An 18,154-nucleotide genomic window follows, 5' to 3' on the forward strand; every position below is an offset into this window, starting at 1 on the left:
GTGTGTAGGCCAAGGCTACATTCAGGCTTCAAAACTACAGGCGTGGCACATTTCCAGGAGGATTTACCCTAGTGTTTTACGGAAGGCTCAGACTTTTTTCCAGAACCAGCAACCTTTTGGTTACAGGCCCAACACTAACCGCTAGTCTACCTGCCGCCCTAAAACACTGGCTGCCCACTGATGTGGGGGTAAGTCTTGATGGAAAAGCACCAGTTGTGTTATGTAGGCTATTCATTTCCCCCATTAGACTGCTTCACCCGAAACACTAGCCTAAAGAGATTAACAAAATGTAGCCTACTAAACATTATTTCACACAGTTCCACAGCACAAAACCTGAGCAATTACCACCACCATAAACGACTAGCCGAACAGCTGAAGAAGCTATGCTCTGTCGTAAAGGCACAATACTCACATTCAATCAGTTGTTTGTGGGAATTATTTTGGGAGAAGCCTGTCAGAGGAATGGAGCGAGGGGCAGGTGATAAGATCGTGACAGCCCACATTGACAGACAAATGCTGAGCTGTCAAATCAATCACACAGATAGGAAGAGGAGTCCGAGAGGAATCACCTGACTGGCAAACTAGGCTAAACAGAAGACAGGACATCAATCCAAAACCATTAGACTAACCCTACTTATTTATTAATGACCTTACCAATGCCAGACATAAAATATGTAATTATTTCCCTGTGCTTCCTACTAGCATTTTTTGCCCTCCCCTCTGCTCCGTACACATGCTGCTCTTCCTTCAGGAAAGCATGCATCACAACTTTGTTCATTCATTTGCAGTTTCTTTCAATCACTTTCGCTTGTAAAATGTCCACTCACTGAAAATGACATTCGGTAGCTACTAACTATGCTTGTATAACTTTATGAGCTGGATTTGCCATTCTTTGCCATTAGTTTATGTTTGTATTTGCTCATTGGCATTTAGCTAACAACATGTGTGATTTTGCTATCATATTGGGCTTTTTTAGCCCACCCTTGTTTACTATGTTTGTAATATCTTAAATCCCTGGATGGCAGAAGAACCTTATTAAAGACTACTTCTAAGCTCCCTCGTAAGGATATGTCTCCTGTAGTCCAAGACAGACACGCCCTGGTTCTTCTACTTTGTGTGATTATTTTTTGCTTATCTGGAGGATTATGCTACCTTCTTCGACCACACACACACACAGAGTAGGCCATGTTAGGCCTAGCCCTTCCTCTTTTCAGTGTATCATGCAGACTGGATATTTAACATGGTGGTATGCATTTCACGTTCACAGCAAAAAATCTTTTAATAACCTGTACGAGTGCATCTTCGCGTGTGAGTGAGTAGCACACACATTCAACCACATTTTATTCATCACACAGCTTTGTGATCATTTGATGAAGCAACAAGCTGTAATGAATGATATATTACTATGCCCGTGATGCTAACAGAGAAGTGTGCAGAAACGCCCAACAAGATGACAATGTAACCTACTGAGCATCCCATTGTATTTACACACTTACGACTCACAACAATAAGTGTGTGGTTCAATGATTGTCCTTGGCTACTCATTGACATGGTTAACTTTAATGCTGTTGTGAGGAGAAACCGGAAGACACACATTGCAATGGCTCGGTCATATGTTTTACAAGTACAAAACCTGATAGACCTTAACATTTGATACAATAGTGTAGCTCAAATGTGTCAAAATGGCATCCAGTGACATTAAAAACATCTTGCCTCTTTGTGTGTTCTTTGTCATCAGATGCGTACGTTATGTACAACAGCTGCTAGACTGAGGGTAAATTCCAGCCAGCATAAATATAAAAATGGATCAGGCGGGGCTTACTGTTCTTTTCCCACCATCTTCCTTGATCTTCAATTGCATCATATGTTGGCCATCTTATGTGTTGTGCTGCTGCAGTCACTAGGAAGAACAAACGCAAAGCACCATACATCATGGTCCTTGCTTATGTAATATATTGAATATGAAACAACAATATGCCTACATTGCCTAGTTCAAGGACACAGAGTCCTTTTTCTCCCACTTTAAATCAATCAACCTGTTGTGTGAAAGCATGGGCATCTTTCGAAGACAAAAAAGATGGAAATGTCTGCATAGGAACAGATTTCAACCATCTAGAATTAAAAAAAATATGGATGCCAATTGAGAGCATCAGAAGACTGCGATAAGAGCAAATCATCCTTGCATGATTTATTTGTTTTCAAATTAATGGATGTCTGTCATGTCTACATCCAGATTAAGCTCATCCCAAATCTTTGTGTAATCGCCAGTGAGTCGCGAGACACTGTACTGTACAGCGTACTGTGAATGGGCACCCAGGTACTCTTTATGAATGGAAGGGGTCACGTGACCACAGCACCTCCCGAACAGATATTTCTCACTGACTGTCAACAAGCCACGCAAGAGATCAACCCATTAAAACAACACGGATTTACAGCGACACAAAGGACCTTATTTCAATTCACATAACTGTTGCTTTCCGGGCGTAGCCCAGTCACATTTGGAACGTAATACGTCCATTAAAAAAATATATATATGAATGGAGATTGTGATATGCAAATGAGTGCTATTGATAAAAAAATATGGCGTCTTCTACTTTTGCAGCAACCAGTTTACAGCCACATTTCCATTGAAAAAAGAATAATATTGAGAGAATATACATTTTTAAAACCTCTACATTAACTAACAGAGTAACCTGCTATCAAATGTCAAGAAAACACTATTGTATAATATTGATTCTTATGACAATATAATTTTAGAGTAGGTACAGTAAGCATATAAGTATTCTTAAATCATACGCTTAAACACAAAATAGCCACAGTGATTGTAATAATTTACACGATTTAGTCACACATACAATCTGAAATATCAATATATATTATCCAATTGCAGTCCAATCATAAGGTATTTTTCAAAGACAGTCTTGATGGAAACAACTATCATATATATTGCATTAATTATGAGGCTAATGTTAGAGTGGATTGTAATCCATTTTCTATACAGTCGTCAAAATTACATTTTGCATCTGCCGTTGCCATAATAAGACGGTTCTATTTCTATTGCATCAAGTCCCAAAACACGTTGTTGTGATCATGGAAAACAAACCAAACAAAATAAAACCAAACAAAATAACCAAACCAAACAACATAATTCAATAGTAACCTCATTTAAATATGAAAGTTCTCAAAATTGTATTTGTAGAACCAATGATCATAGTGGAACAGAGTCATTTAGAATCGTGCAAATCATTGCAGTGAAGATTAGATACATGAAGGCAGAATTATCATCGCGTTCTAGAATGTGGGATAAAAATGTACTCACTCGTTTGGATTTGTTGAATCTTCGCTCATTTTTTCTCACGGGGATCCAAATCCTAGCAATAGCATCGAGGACGCAGTGACGGCGGGGAAATAAACCGCAAATATCACCATTTTCTTTCGCATAAAATCCCTATATATTGTATAAAAGTTAATTGTCTTACAATGGCACATGCATAACTGAGCTCTTTTAGGAAAACCAAGTAGCCTAGCTAATTTTGTAACTCAATTGCGAGGAGGAATGACAACCGATTATTAATTTTATTTTCCCTGGAAGTAAAATCCAACCACAACAAAATGCACATCTTCGTCATCCTCTTCGGTAAAATGAAATCCAATGCGTTCAGAATCTAAAAAGCGTACAAAATAAAACCGACATTTGGCACGTTATTAGTGGCTAGCTATCGAGCATTCCCCTCTCCAACTTCAGGTCCAGGACAACACTTAAAAAGCGCTGGTTGGTCCGTCAATGTGTCGGTGTACGTTGAATTATAGCCTCCACAGCTAGAAAAAGGTACAACATAATTTATATTAAGAAATTGAAATACAAAAGGCAAATACAGTGAGTTACATTTTCCCCAAGAAGTTTTTGGACATCTGCTTTAATCGAACTCCATTTTCAACTCGAGCAATGAACATCGGAAAACTGGGCGGAAGCGTCTACCACCAGTTTTACAATGAAATCCTTCCGCGTGGCTGCAAAAAAATACATATGATATGTCAAAGGATTCTCAACTATAAATTCTATTGCTTACATCATCTCTAACCATATGTGAGAAAAATGTGATAAAATATGCCTGTGTCATTAGGCATAAATTCGGATTATTTATATCCAAAATTGACCTAAAGTAGTCCCTGCACTTCCCAATAGAAGTTTCCCTTCAATCACGCAGTGATACAGAAAAGGGAAGCGTCTGTGTGATAGCACGAAAAAATAAAAAATAATCTGTGAGAAAGACTGTGTATGTGATACCACCATCAATAGGCTATCATGTGTAGATTATGTTGGTGTGGGTTACATTTCGCGCCTTTAGCGTCACAGAAAACAACTGCTTTCATACTGGAAGACTAGTGCTATAAAATGGAGGAGATTGTATAGACATATGAGCCGAATTACATGGGGCAGCACGTGGAATTACATCAGATTCCACTTAATGATTTCAAATAACAGAGAACGAAGGCTACAGCTGTATTCTTCAATCGTTTTCTCATTCATTGGTTGTAGGCTTGATCTCAAGAGTAGGTCTGAGGCCAGATATGTGAATCATGATGAATGTAATTTGTTTGAATTCCAGAAAATTATTGTTTCATGTTGACATCACCATGATGGGAAGTGTTAAAAAGAATCCAGAAAATGATATTGTATCTGCAGTGACTTTTTGATCCGGCCAGGTAAATGAGTAATCTTCAATATATTTGCTTCGGGACAGAATATCCGTTTTGACCGTCTTCTTGGATGCACAAGGTGATACTAATAGACAACAATATAAACATGATTGCGATCGAAATTACATTTGAAGACAGAGAATAAAGTTAGCCAATTATGTTTTGCCTTTCACAGCCATAGCTTTATAAAATAATAGATTATTTTATAAAATTACAGCAAGTGTAAGTAAACCTTTGAAAAACACTACCCACTCATGTTCACAGATCTTTAACTTTATTATGATTATTGTATTGTTCTAACTACATGTTTCTCCAAAAGATAGTGTGGATGTAGTATATCGTGCTATTACATTGTCATTCTGCAAACAACCATTGGACATTTTTATTTTGTGACATAAAGACAGCCAGAAAACAAAACCAATACCAATTGACAATTTAACCCCAAATTCATATGATATGCATTCATCTTATTCACTCCTGTGAGATGTCATATGCCATGAGAAACCAATGGGGTGGTTATATAAGACTTTAACGCTATTGGATTTCTGTGCTGTCTGGAATAGCGAGAAATCGGGCTAAATGATTCTGCCCGGTTGTCATAGTGACAGTATGTTGTGTGAGAAGTTTCTTTGTATTTCACTGACTCCCATACAGCTTGTTTTATACGGCTGATATTTAAGGCTGTGGCACAAACTGTAGTCGTCACTAGTTACCACAGCCACAAAGTCATACTTTTGGCTAAATCCCGCCTATTTCTACAATTTCTCTTCTTAAAGTTAGATTTTATACCTAACCCTAAATTTAACCACACTGCTAACTTTATACCTAACATTAACCTTAAATTAAGACAACAACAAAAAATTGCTGCTGATATTCTTGGAACAAGTTATTTTTTATTTATTTACAAAAAAATCAATATGGTTCAGACTCAATTGCCATGTTATTTGCAGTCTTATAAGCATGTTGATGTCACCAAACAGACCTTTGTGGCAATGGGTTTATAAAATGTATTCAATTTGAAAAGTAGGTTACAGTAGTACACTTTTCACCCCTCCTTTAATAGAATTGAGTGTCCTCATGTTTAGGCTTAGGTCCACAAGCGCAAATAAAGTGTCCCTTGTTTCATTTGAGCAGTAAAACAATGACCATCTTTGAATTTCTCCTCTAGCATTGCCTCTATACTTTGGAGGACTATTCAGATTTCAGGAAGTCAGTTTGTTTTCTCATCTCACAAATATGGATGGCCTAATGCATTTCCTGTGTTGTTCACACACAACATAGTGTACAGAGCACAAGGGCAACAGGATGTTTAGCTCAAAGGGAAAAGCCTCATTGCGCTACTTCCCTCACATAGAGCAATCAGGGTCACCCGTTAAAGGAGATATATAACAATGAATCAATATGATTTTCAATGGTGACCTCAATACCTGAAGATTAGATCTAGAGCAGTGTTACCTACTCAAGTTTTAAGGGAGCAACGACTCATAGTATTTTATAAACACATAGCATAGATGCAGTAGATGAAGTAACTCACTCACATACTGCAAGAATGCACACCAACATTGAAAAAATTCCAAGGAAAGTAAGTTCTAAAAGTCAGGATGGTGTAAAGCAGGACGCACAGCTTAGGGACACAACGTATCTACTGAAGGAAGATGAAGTTGCTCAAGGTGTAACGTCCAAACTAAGTTGCGTTCTATTCAAAGCAGCACCGGTTTCTAGCTCTCATGCATGACCACAATCAGGTGACGACCTCAAACTCAAGTGATCACTAGCGTAAGCAGCAGAGTGATCTAGAATACACAGTCAACCTCCGGTCACAAGTGAAGGGAAGTGAAGGTCCCTCTTTGTATGAACATTATGGAGAGAACAGGATGTGTGTGTACATCATCAGACATTCAGTCTGCGAGACCTCTTAGAGCCCATAGACAGTAAGGTAAACAACAACTCCTAAAGACACTAATCTAAGGATCCTCTGCCTTTTTATCTACATTGTGTCCCTCCCTCTCTTGTTTATTTGATTTAAGCCACACCGGTTTGGTTCCCTTTATGTTCCTGTTGATGTTGTTGATTCCTGTTTCCCAATAGCATACCTGTGGTGGAGCAACTCCGTTCCCCTCAACCCATTCTTAAATCTGCAGATCTCCCCTTCAGTTTGCCATCTAACCAGACAATGTACTAGCCCAATGTAAGGGCTGGGCCTGTGCCCAACTCAATAGAGAGGAGGGGCTTTAAACCAGAGGTGCTGTTTAAAGGGCTGCGAGCTGAACACAACAATGCATACCTATGATTAGTGCGGGCATGGCGTCGGAAGCCTGTGGCAGCCAGGCATGCTAATTGCTCTGTGGCCGGCGGAAAAGGTGTAGCTGTTCCAAGGAGAGGAAGTGCAAAGCCTTCAGGCATGTTTGACTACTGCCTATGTACAGTTAAAGTCGGAAGTTTATATACACTTAGGTTGGAGTCATTAAAACTCGTTTTTCAACCACTCCACATATTTCTTGTGAAACAAACTATAGTTTTGGCCAGTCAGTTAGGACATCTACTTTGTGCATGACACAAGTCATTTTTTGTTTACAGACAGATTATTTCACTTATAATTCACTGTATCACAATTCCAGTGGGTCAGAAGTTTACATACACGAAGTTGACTGTGCCTTTAAACAGCTTGGAAAATTCCAGAAAATTATGTAATGGCTTTCGAAGCTTCTGTTAGGGTAATTGACATCCTTTGAGTCAATTGAAGGTGTACCTGTGGATGTATTTCAAGGCCTACCTTCAAACTCAGTGCCTCTTTGCTTGACATCATGGGAAAATCAAAAGAAATCAGCCAAGACCTCAGAAAAAAATATAGACCTCCGCAAGTCTGGTTCATCCTTGGGAGCAATTTCCAAACACCTGAAGGTACCACGTTCATCAGTACAAACAGTAGTACGCAAGTATAAACATCATGGGACTACGCAACCGTCATACCACTCAGGAAGGAGACGCGTTCTGTCTCCTAGAGATGAACGTACTTTGGTGCGAATTGTGCAAATCAATCCAAGAACAACGGCAAAGGACCTTGTAAAGATGCTGGAGAAAACAGATACAAAATTATAGAACATTTGTGGGCAGAACTGAAAAAGTGTGTGCGAGCAAGGAGACCTACAAACCTGACTCAGTTACACCAGCTCTGTCAGGAGGAATGTGCCAAAATTCACCCAACCTATTGTGGGAAGCTTGTGGAAGGCTACCCGAAACGTTTGACCCAAGTTAAACAATTATAAAGGCAATGCTACCAAATACTAATTGAGTGAATGTAAACTTCTGTCACGATCGTTATAATGAGTGGACCAAAGCGCAGTGTGATCTGGGTTCCACATCTTTTTATTACTAGGTGAAACTCACAGCAAAACAAAAACAATAGTGCTAACAGGCAACTATCCATAGTCAAGATCCCACAAAGCACAAAGGGGAAATGGCTGCCTAAATATGATCCCCAATCAGAGACAACGGCAAACAGCTGCCTCTGATTGGGAACCATACCTGGCCAACATAGAAACATAATCCCCTAGATGACCCACCCTAGTCACACCCCGACCTAACCAACATAGAGAATAAAAAGCTCTCTATGGTCAGGGCATGACAGTACCCCCCCCCCCCCCCCCCCCCCCCCAAAGGTGCGGACTCCGACCGCAAAACCTGACTCAATAGGGGAGGGTCCGGGTGGGCATCTACTGCCGGGGACTCCAGACCGTGGATCGTCGCCGGAGGAACCGGACCGTGGATCGTCGCCGGAGGAACCGGACCATGGGTCGTTGCCGGGGACTCCAAACCGTGGATCGTTGCCGGGACTCCTGACCGTAGATCGTCGCCGTGGACCCCGGACCGCGGTTCGTCGCCGGGGACTCTAGACCGTGGTTCGTCGCCGGAGGCTCCGACCGTAGATCGTCGCCAGAGGCTCCGGACTGAGAACCCCCGCCGGAGGCTCTGGACCTCAGACCGTCGCTGGAGGCTCCGGACCGCAGACCGTCGCTGGAGGCTCCGGACCGCAGACCGTCGCTAGAGGCTCCGGACCGTGGACCGTCTCAGGAGGTTCCGGACTGTGAAACGTCCCCGGAAGCTCCGGACTGGGAACTGTCACTGGAAGCTTGGTACGTGGGGCCGGCACTGCACTCAGGGCGAGTGCGGTGAAGAGGCACAGGACGTACTGGACTGTGGAGGCACACTGGAGGCCTGATGCGTGGAGCCGGTACAGGTGGCACCAAGCTGGTGACACGCACCTCAGGGCGAGTGCGGGGAGGAGGCACAGGACGTACTGGACTGTAGAGGTGCACTGGAGGCCTGAAGCGTGGGGCCGGTACAGGTGGCACCGGGCTGGTGACACGCAACTCAGGGCGAGTGCGGGGAGGAGGCACAGGACGCACTGGACTGTGATGGCGCACTGGAGTCCTGAAGCGTGGGGCCGGTACAGGTGGCACCGGGCTGGTGACACGCACTTCAGGGCGAGTGCGAGGAGCAGGAACAGGACGGACCTGACTGGGAAAGCGCACTTGAGGGAGAGTGCGAGGAGCAGGAACAGGGCTGTGGAATGGGAATGTGATGAAAGAAATAAAAGCTGAAATGAATCATTCTCTCTACTATTATTCTGACATTTCGCATAGCTAAAATAAAGTGGTGATCTTAACTGACCTAAGGCATGGAGTTTTTACTAGGATTAAATGTCAGGAATTGTGAAAAATGGAGTTTAAATGTTTTTGGCTAAGGTGTATGTAAACTTCCGAATTCAACTGTATGTAGGACTGCCTGTGGGACTGCCTGTGGGACTTTTTTAACCGAACGTGACTAAAACGGGTTTAGTGTAGACAAAGACAACACTGCATGGTAATATTGAGGTACCTTTTAGGTACATTAGTAGTGACATGTGACTATGAGTTCATGTGTTGGACCTGTTGTTGAGCCTCTAATGGGAGTGTGCTTATCCAGGGAATGTGCCAGTTAGAGGATCTGGTTAAATGGATGTGTAAAGTGTGTCAACAGTGTCATGCTTAGGAATTATACACATGATGTCACGTTCCTGACCTGTTTTCCTTTTTCTTGTATTTATTTAGTTGGTCAGGGCGTGAGTTGGGTGGGTTTGTCTATGTTTGATTTTCTATGTTGGGAGGTTTGTGTTCGGCCGGGTATGATTCTCAATCAGAGACAGCTGTCAATTGTTGTCCCTGATTGAGAATCATACTTAGGCAGCCTGGGTTTCACGTGTGTTTTGTGGGTGTTTGTTTCCGTGTCTGTGTTTGTTGCACCACACGGTACTGTATCGGTTTATGCACTTCGTTTATTTGTTTTGTAAGTCAGTTTCAGTTTCGTTATAATAAATCATTATGAACCCTAACCACTCTGCGTATTGGTCCGATCCGTCTCGCCTCTCCTCGTCCGAGGAGGAGGAAGAATATGACGATAGCCGTTACACATGACAAGGATGTATAATATCTGAAAAAAGGTATGTGGACACCTGCTTGTCTAACATCTCATTCCAAAATCATGGGCATTAATATGGAGTTGGTCCCCCCTTTGCTGCTAGAGTATAACTCTCCTGGGAAGGCTTTCCACTAGATGTAGGAACATTGCTGCGGGGACTTGCTTCCATTCAGCCACAAGAGCATTAGTGAGATCGGGCAATGATGTTGGGCGATTAGGCCTGGCTTGCAGTCGGCGTTCCAATTAATCCCAAATGTGTTCGATGAGGTTGAGGTCAGGGCTCTGTGCAGACCAGTCTTCCACACCGATCTCGACAAACAATTTCTGTATGGACCTCACTTTGTACATGGGGGCATTGTCATGCTGAAACAGGAAAGTGCCTTCCCCAAACAGTTACTACAAATTTGGAAGTACGGAATCGTCTAGAATATCATTGTAAGCTGTAGCGTTAAGATTTCCCTTCACTGGAACTAAGGGGCCTAACCCAAACCATGAAAAACAGCCCCAGACCATTATTCCTCCTCCACCAAACGTTACAGTTGCCACTATGCATTCGGGCAGATAGCGATGTCCTGGCATATGCCAAACCCAGATTCATCCGTCGAACTGCCAGATCGTGAAGCGTGATTCATCACTCCAGAAAACGCATTTCCACTGTTCCAGAGTCAGTGAGCTTTACACCCCTCCAGCATACAATTGGGATTGCACATGGTGATTTTAGGCTTGTTTGTGGCTGCTCATTTCATGAAGCTCCCGACGAACAGTTCTTGTGCTGACGTTGCTTCCAGAGGCAGTTTGGAACTCTGTATTGAGTGTTGCAACCAAGGACAGACGATTTGTACGCACTTCAGCATTCGGCGGTCCCGTTGTTGCTCCTAGACGTTGTTGCTCCTAGATGTTTCCACTTCACAATATCAGCACTTACAGTTGACCGGGGAAGCTCTAGCAGTGCAGAAATTTGACGAACTGACTTGTTGGAAAGGTGGCATTCTATGACAGTGCCATGTTGAAAGTCACTGAGCTCTTCAGTAAAGCCCTTCTATTGCCATTTTTTGTCTATGGAGATTGCATGGTTGTGTGCTTAATTTTATATACTTGTCAGCAATGGGTGTGGCTGAAATAACCAAATCCACTCATTTGAAGGGGTGTCCACATACTTTTGTAGATACAGTGCAAATTCAAATGGAGGGTCATTGCTGTGAAGCCCTTCCGAGAGAGAAATGCTTATAATGGATGGCCCCAGCTAGGATAATAGGTAGAATGTGAACTATGTGTGTCTGTGACCATCCATGATGATGTTGGGTAAGGAGATAAGTAATTTACCCCGCTATGAGGATATAATAACACTTTAAATGCCATTCAGAAGACACATGAGGGATGTGCTTGACCAGATTGGAAAAGCTCCTGTTTAGTTCAGCAACATACTGCACTGTGGGCTTATAGGAAATGAATACTTGGACTCTTTGTTTTCATTTCACCTACAATGGGCCTTTCCTAGTGGTTTCAGACTAGTTTCCGTGATTGTATCCTATGTTAGTGTTATTGAAACCTGAGCCTGCTAAATGGGGGAACTGTGTTTTTGGTAAGGTGGACAGACCTTTGTTGCTTGGGGGGGGGGTTGGGCGGCTGCAGTTCATTTGGCTTCCCTGTAATCATCTGACCCCACCGTATAAAAGGGATTATTGAACATGTTGGAGAGGAAGTTACAGATGACTCTTTATCACTCTCATGGGGATGTTACGGAGAGCAGCGAAAGAGCGAGAGAGAGAGCAAGAAAGAGAAAGACACTGAGACTGAGGACACAGAGAGGCACATCGATACAGCAAATATGACAAATAAATTGACCAACATTGCAGAGATTAATCTGAAATTTCAGAAGCTGGTCCATTTTAAGCACAGTTTAACTTGGGGTTTTCACGCCTGTCTGGCTAATAATGGGGGTCTCAAGGAAGAAAATGGGCTGGTGTACTAGTGGTTTCAATTGAAGTCCCCCAGTGCTTAACCTGGCCCGGAGATGTTTCCGCTCTCCCCACAATCCCAGAGGAGGACTCACTGACTGATAGCGCTGAGTCGCTCATGACTCCTCATCTTACTCTATGCAAGAATATTTAAATATTTTTTTCTCCCACTTCAGCTGTGTGATCCCCCCTTCATCCCTCATCCTCCCCTCTTCATCTGGGAATCACCACTTCCCGCTCCATAAAGAGTCGCATTGTGCCCAGATTATTTGATTGTTTTCAGATGTTGAAGCTCTTCCTACACAAAAGAAGAAGAGAAAAGAGGAAGAACAGGGACCTGTCCAGAAAAGCCTCTCCAGGGCCTCCTAGCCACCGGGGGTGGGTGGGGAGACACATGGGGATCGGCGGAGGCAACCGAAGGGGTGGCATGCGGAGAGCAAAGGGACAAGCTTGGTGCTAGGTGGGGGCGACAATTCAGGGATGAAAAATTTGTCGTATGGAAATGGATGAGTAGTGGGCAGGGGTGGGGATGAGGTGGGAATTGGCCCCCTCTACCAGCATACGTGAACAGGGATGGAGGGATGGAAGGAGAGGAGTGGTGGAAGAAGAGGGAAAGGGGTGGGGGAGATGCAGGAATAGGGGGAAGCGAGAAGAACCGTGAAGGGTGTATAGTCTGCCAAGAATGTATAGTCTGCCATGCCAGGGAATAATGGGTATGATTCAGGGCTTTTCAAGCATGGAGTCCCGTGCTTGTCAAATAGCATGTAACCAGCAGACTTTTGTGTGAGGATTGAGTAGTGTGGAGGGGAAGCAACGGACTCACGCTGAATGGCGCTTTTGTTTCCGAGGCTGTTGCGGCTTTTTACATTTGACCAAGCCTTCAGGAGAGCAGAGGAAGTAGATATCAGGCCTTTGCCTTGTGATTCCTGTAGAGCTCAGAGACGGAGGCAGCAAACCTGGTGATGAGAAAGAACAAGTGAGAAAAGGACTCCTACTGTGTAGTGCCACACACACACACACACACACACACACACACACACACACACACACACACACACACACACACACACACACACACACACACACACTCCACCCCCGTCTACCCTGTCCATGTGTGACTCACAGCACATCAGCAGCAGCACCGTGAGAACTTCAAAAAGAGTCTGGCTGTACATTCACCGTGTATTCAACCCCTGCTCTTTAAATAGCTCTGCCTCCAAACAGAAAAATCCATGCATTAGAAATGACTGAATCATACATGAATTAAAGAGACACAGTACTCAAAGGAGTGCTGCACAGACAATGGCATTTTGTCTCACCCTTCCCTACATATCATATGTGTATGACAGTGGAGGCTGGTGGCAGGAGCTATAGGAGGATGGGCTCATTGTAATGGCTGGAATGGAATAAATGGAATGGAGTCAAGCATGTGGTTTCCATATGTTTGATGTGTTTGATACCGTTCCATCGATTACCTTCCAGCCAATACAATGAGCCGATCCTCTTATAGCTCCTCCCACTAGCCGCCACTGGTGTATGATGCATTTATGGGAACAGTGTGTGTGTTTGTTTGAGTGGTGCTCTCTGCGTGTGTGTATGCGCGCATGTGTGTGTGTGTCATGTGTATATGTGAGTGTACATGTGTGTGTTTTGGCCCCACCTCACAGAGCGGAATGCACCTGGCCTGACAGGCAGACGGTGGAATGCTGCAGGCCCGCCTCTCACCAAGGGAGGCTCGGCTGCAGGCCCTCTCGCTTTCTCTCTACTGCACAGAGATCCAGATACATCCCCCCCCACACACACACACATACACAGTCTTTAGGCTAGGGTCAGCCTGTAGCCAAGGGCTCCACATGCACCTGTGTGTGTGTGTGTGTGTGTGTGTGTGTGTGTGTGTGTGTGTGTGTGTGTGTGTGTCTGGTCGATTGTGCCTCCCTGCCTGCCTGTGCGTGTTTGTGCTTGGATGAACAAATGTATCTGGAGTGCAACCTGAGAGCAATTCATTTTTCCTTTGGAGCAGAAGCTGTGTAATTTTCATTGCTTCACGCATTGTAATTAAGTCATTCCATGGTGCTGCAAATTCCAACCAACAAAGTGAGTTTACAGCTTCTTTTATGAACTGCCAGATCTCTCCCCCTGCACTCTTCAGCTCAACTCCGCTTACCCTTACTCTCATCATCTACTTTCTGAGTGCGTGTGTGTTTGTGTGTGTCTGTGTGTGTGTGTATGCATGCGTGTGCACACTAAGTGTAACTGTATTATACACTCTTAGGGGGGGAAAGTGATATCTACAACCTTAAAGGTTTCTTTGACTGTCCCCATAGGAAAACACCTTTGAATTACCCTTTTTGGTAAGATTCGGGGTCCTGACAAATTTCATTATCTGGACAAAGTTCAGCTCTGCTGGGAAAAAATCATGCGATTCCAGGGACCAAAACTCTGGGAATACACGTTCACTAAAATGGATCACTCCTACAGACACGTGGCTTGCAATATAAAACAGGCAGACAGGCATCGAGGCATTCAGTTACTGTTCAATTGAATGTTAGAATGGTCAAAACGAGTGACCTAATTAACTTTGAGTGTGGTAGGATTGTCAGTGCCAGGCACGCCGGATCCAGTATCTCTGAAAAGGCCCTCATGGCCTTTTCACGCACGATAATGCATAGGGTTTCTCAAGAATGGTGCGACAAACAAAAATCATTCAGTCAGTGGCAGTCCTGTGGGCGAAAACAGCTTGTTGATGAAAGAGGTGGAAGAAGAATACCTAGAATCGTGCAAGCTAACGGGAGGGTCACAAACAGGCAAATAACGACGCAGTACAACAGTGGTGTGAACGGTATCCTGTGGGCGAAACAGCTTGTTGTTTGAAGGAGAACAGAAGCTTAGAATGCACAACTTGTCGATATTTGTCACGGATGGGCTATTCCAGCAGACGACCACACAGGGTTCCACTCCTATCAGCTAAAAACAAGAAGAAGCGGCTCCAGCGGGCACGCGAACACCAACACTGGACAATTAAGGAGTGGAAAAACATTGCCTGGTTTAACGAATCCGGGTTCCTGTTGGGTCATGCTGATTGCAGTCTGGATTTGGTGTAAGCAGCATGAGTCCATGGACCCATTCTGCCTGGCGTCAAGGGTACAGGCTGGTGCCACTGATGTATTGTCGTCCAATCTGCAGCAACCCAACACTAGATGGGTGTACCTACTAACCTGGCCGGTGAGTGTATGTTTGGTTGCATATTAATTAAAGGTGGAAGCAAATGATGAAGGATCTGATATTCTTCTTCATACTTGTAATGGTTAAGGCTAGGTTTGGTAGTAGGATAATCTGAACCTCGATCTGTAGTATTGGTGCAACTTCTACTTAAATGTACCCTTTTTAGTGATATTGGATGTGGCACAAATAGCACAAGACACACACTGCTTTCAATGAAGAGTCCCTCCATCCACATGATTCAAATGCATTTCAGGAAGGAGGCCTTCTGCACTCTGTTCTCCCCTCCTAAAAGATTTGTTTTATTTTTTGAAGAGAGGAGCTATAAAAAGAAAGCCTTCGCATAGTGCCGTCTTTCAGGGGCAATTTGCTGCATGGCAGTCTTGAGACTCGCAGAGCCAATTGATTTTTGCATTGCTTTTCTGATCCTTTGCACAGCACCAGGATTTTAGGATTTGTTTTCTCAAACGGTACAAATAAGCAGGGGCTGTCTGTTTGTTTGGGATGGAGAAAGGGGTGAGGGGGGAAAGCAACCCAAGGGGTGCTCCCCTCCTTTTGGGGCCTGTTGCATTGACTCTGACCGTGGTTAGAAAGCAAACTCAAAGCGTCTCCTTTCACATTTAAAGTGGCTTTATGTGGGCTGACAGTGGTGCTGAGCTGACTGACAGAGGCTTGGTGTCACACAGACCCAGCTCAGACCCAGCACAGCCCCCAGCTCCCCCAGTGCTGGAGCCTGGTGGGGCTTATTCTCTCAACTCAGGTTTTAGATGGGAAATGGCAGATTTCACTGTTTAGTCAAATAGAGTGTGCGTGCGTGTGGTGGGGGGAGTACACACTGCACACGCAGATGTTGGGTGTGCCTGTATGTGCTTGTTTGTATGTGCTTGTGATGAATTGCTTTTGCATGTGAACATGGAAGAGAAAAAAGTTGTGCCGATTACAGTGACTAGGTAGATGTGGTGATGAACAACCAGCAGCACTGTCGCTAAGTTAAATATGAACTACTTTCTTGTATAAGGTTGTTTTGTGGTCTCTAATGCCACCTAGTGTAAAGAGAACCTAAGTGCTATAAAATGATTGACCATAGATTGTAAAACAAATTAAACTGATGTAGGCTACTTATTACCTTTTGTCTATTTGCTTTTTAAAATATCCTCAGAATTGGGAAAATGGCTTTAAGTTATTGTGCAAAAAAGAGTGACATACTTAGAAAATTGTCCCTAAAGAGGGTTCTCTGGATCTTGAAGGCGTGAGTAGGCACAGATATCATCAACCCCCATACTAGAGGCTTATTGTCCAACTAAATTTGATCAACTTTATCAAATGCTTGCTGCAGTCGTAGCCTCGATGAGTCAGTGCAGAGGATTGCACTGCATATCATTTCCAATAGAGGTCGCTAATGCACCTAGTCAGAACCATACATGTTACAGTGAAAAAGAGGACCCATTCTTGGCTCTTGCAACCTTAGTTTACTCTAATCCCTGATCATTGAAACACACTTCCTGATCGGAATGTGCCATCAGCGTTTTTATTAGAAGCCACCAACCAGATTATTATACTATCATCCTTGTATCTTGATTCCAGTTAATCTTTTACTACCAATATTTAGGGCCCTGAGTGTTTCCTGACTGTGTATAGGGATCTGCCATGCCATTCTTTGTGTATGTAGCCTATGTAATGGTTATCATAGCATTGTGGGATCATGTATCCACTCTTAGCTTCAGACACAGTGCTCTTCACATTCACACTAATCCATCGGTCTGAATCCCTCTTCAAAGAGTGCAGTCAAACGGAAGAAATGACCTGTAAGTCACCTTGGAGGAGGGAATCCACTGAGCTGGGATAGCGCAATTATAAACACTGGGGCTAATTCATTAGCACATGATTTCTCACTCTTAATGAAAGCCTGTGCCTGGGGGTACCTTTGTCTGGGCACTGTGGGCACCTCTGTCTGGGCACTGTGGGCCTGCCCCAGACCTTTTGTCGCTTGTGTGTTTGTGTCAAAGGAGGCTGGTGGGAGGAGCTATAGGAGGACATGGTCATTGTTATGGCTGGAATGGAATAAATGGAACGGAGTCAAACGTGGTTTCCGTATGTTTGATGTGTTTTATACCCAGTGGTGGAAAAAGTACTCAATTGTCATACTTGAGTAAAAGTAAAGATGACTTAAAGTATTTGGTTTTAAATATACTTTAGTAGCAAAAGTAAATGTAATTGCTAAAATATACTTATGTATCAAAAAGTATAAATAATTTTATATTCCTTATATTAACCTAACCAGACGGCACAATTTTCAGATAGCCAGGGGCATGCGCCAACACTCAGACATAATTTACAAAAGGAGCAGTTGTGTTTAATGTCGCAATTCAGCGGCTCAGACACGAGACTTATGTGGCAGGGACTACAGACAATCACGGACTACAAAAGGAAAACCAACCACGTCGCCAAGACCGACGTCTTGCTTCCGGACAGGCTAAACACATTCTTCGCATGCTTTGAGGATAACACAGTGCCACAGACAGGGCCCGCTACCAAGGACTGTGGGCTCACCTTCTATGTGGCCGACGTGAATAAAAATGTAAACGTGTTAACCCTCACAAGGTTGTCGGCCCAGACGGCATCCCTAGCCGCGTCCTCAGAGCATGCGCAGACCAGCTGGCTCGTATGTTTATGGGCATATTCAATCTCTCCCTATCCCAGTCTGCTGTCCCCACATGCTTCAAGATGGCCACCATTGTTCCTGTACCCAAGAAGGCAAAGGTAACTGAACTAAATGACTATTCCCTCGTAGCAATCCCTTCTGTCATCATAAAGTACCT

At 43.7% G+C, this 18,154-nt stretch overlaps 1 protein-coding gene across 2 annotated transcripts in view; it reads right to left on the minus strand.

Annotated features, from left to right (window-relative positions):
* The window catches only part of LOC129842990 (sprouty-related, EVH1 domain-containing protein 1-like), a 101,984-nt gene extending 97,834 nt beyond the window's left edge, over positions 1 to 4,150 (minus strand). The window contains exons 1-2 of one of the 2 annotated variants that reach the window (XM_055911713.1): positions 3,320 to 4,150; positions 1,823 to 1,900 (exon numbers count right to left, since the gene is read on the minus strand). In XM_055911713.1, the coding sequence (XP_055767688.1) occupies positions 1,823 to 1,839 (17 nt within the window). In that variant the 5' untranslated portion in view covers positions 1,840 to 1,900; positions 3,320 to 4,150. The remainder of the gene's footprint in view (positions 1 to 1,822; positions 1,901 to 3,319) is intronic. The other variant, XM_055911712.1, reaches the window with a different exon arrangement.
* Positions 4,151 to 18,154: the final 14,004 nt, after the last annotated feature.

This window comes from Salvelinus fontinalis, unplaced genomic scaffold (genome assembly GCF_029448725.1).
Source record: "Salvelinus fontinalis isolate EN_2023a unplaced genomic scaffold, ASM2944872v1 scaffold_0084, whole genome shotgun sequence".
NCBI lineage: Eukaryota > Metazoa > Chordata > Actinopteri > Salmoniformes > Salmonidae > Salvelinus > Salvelinus fontinalis.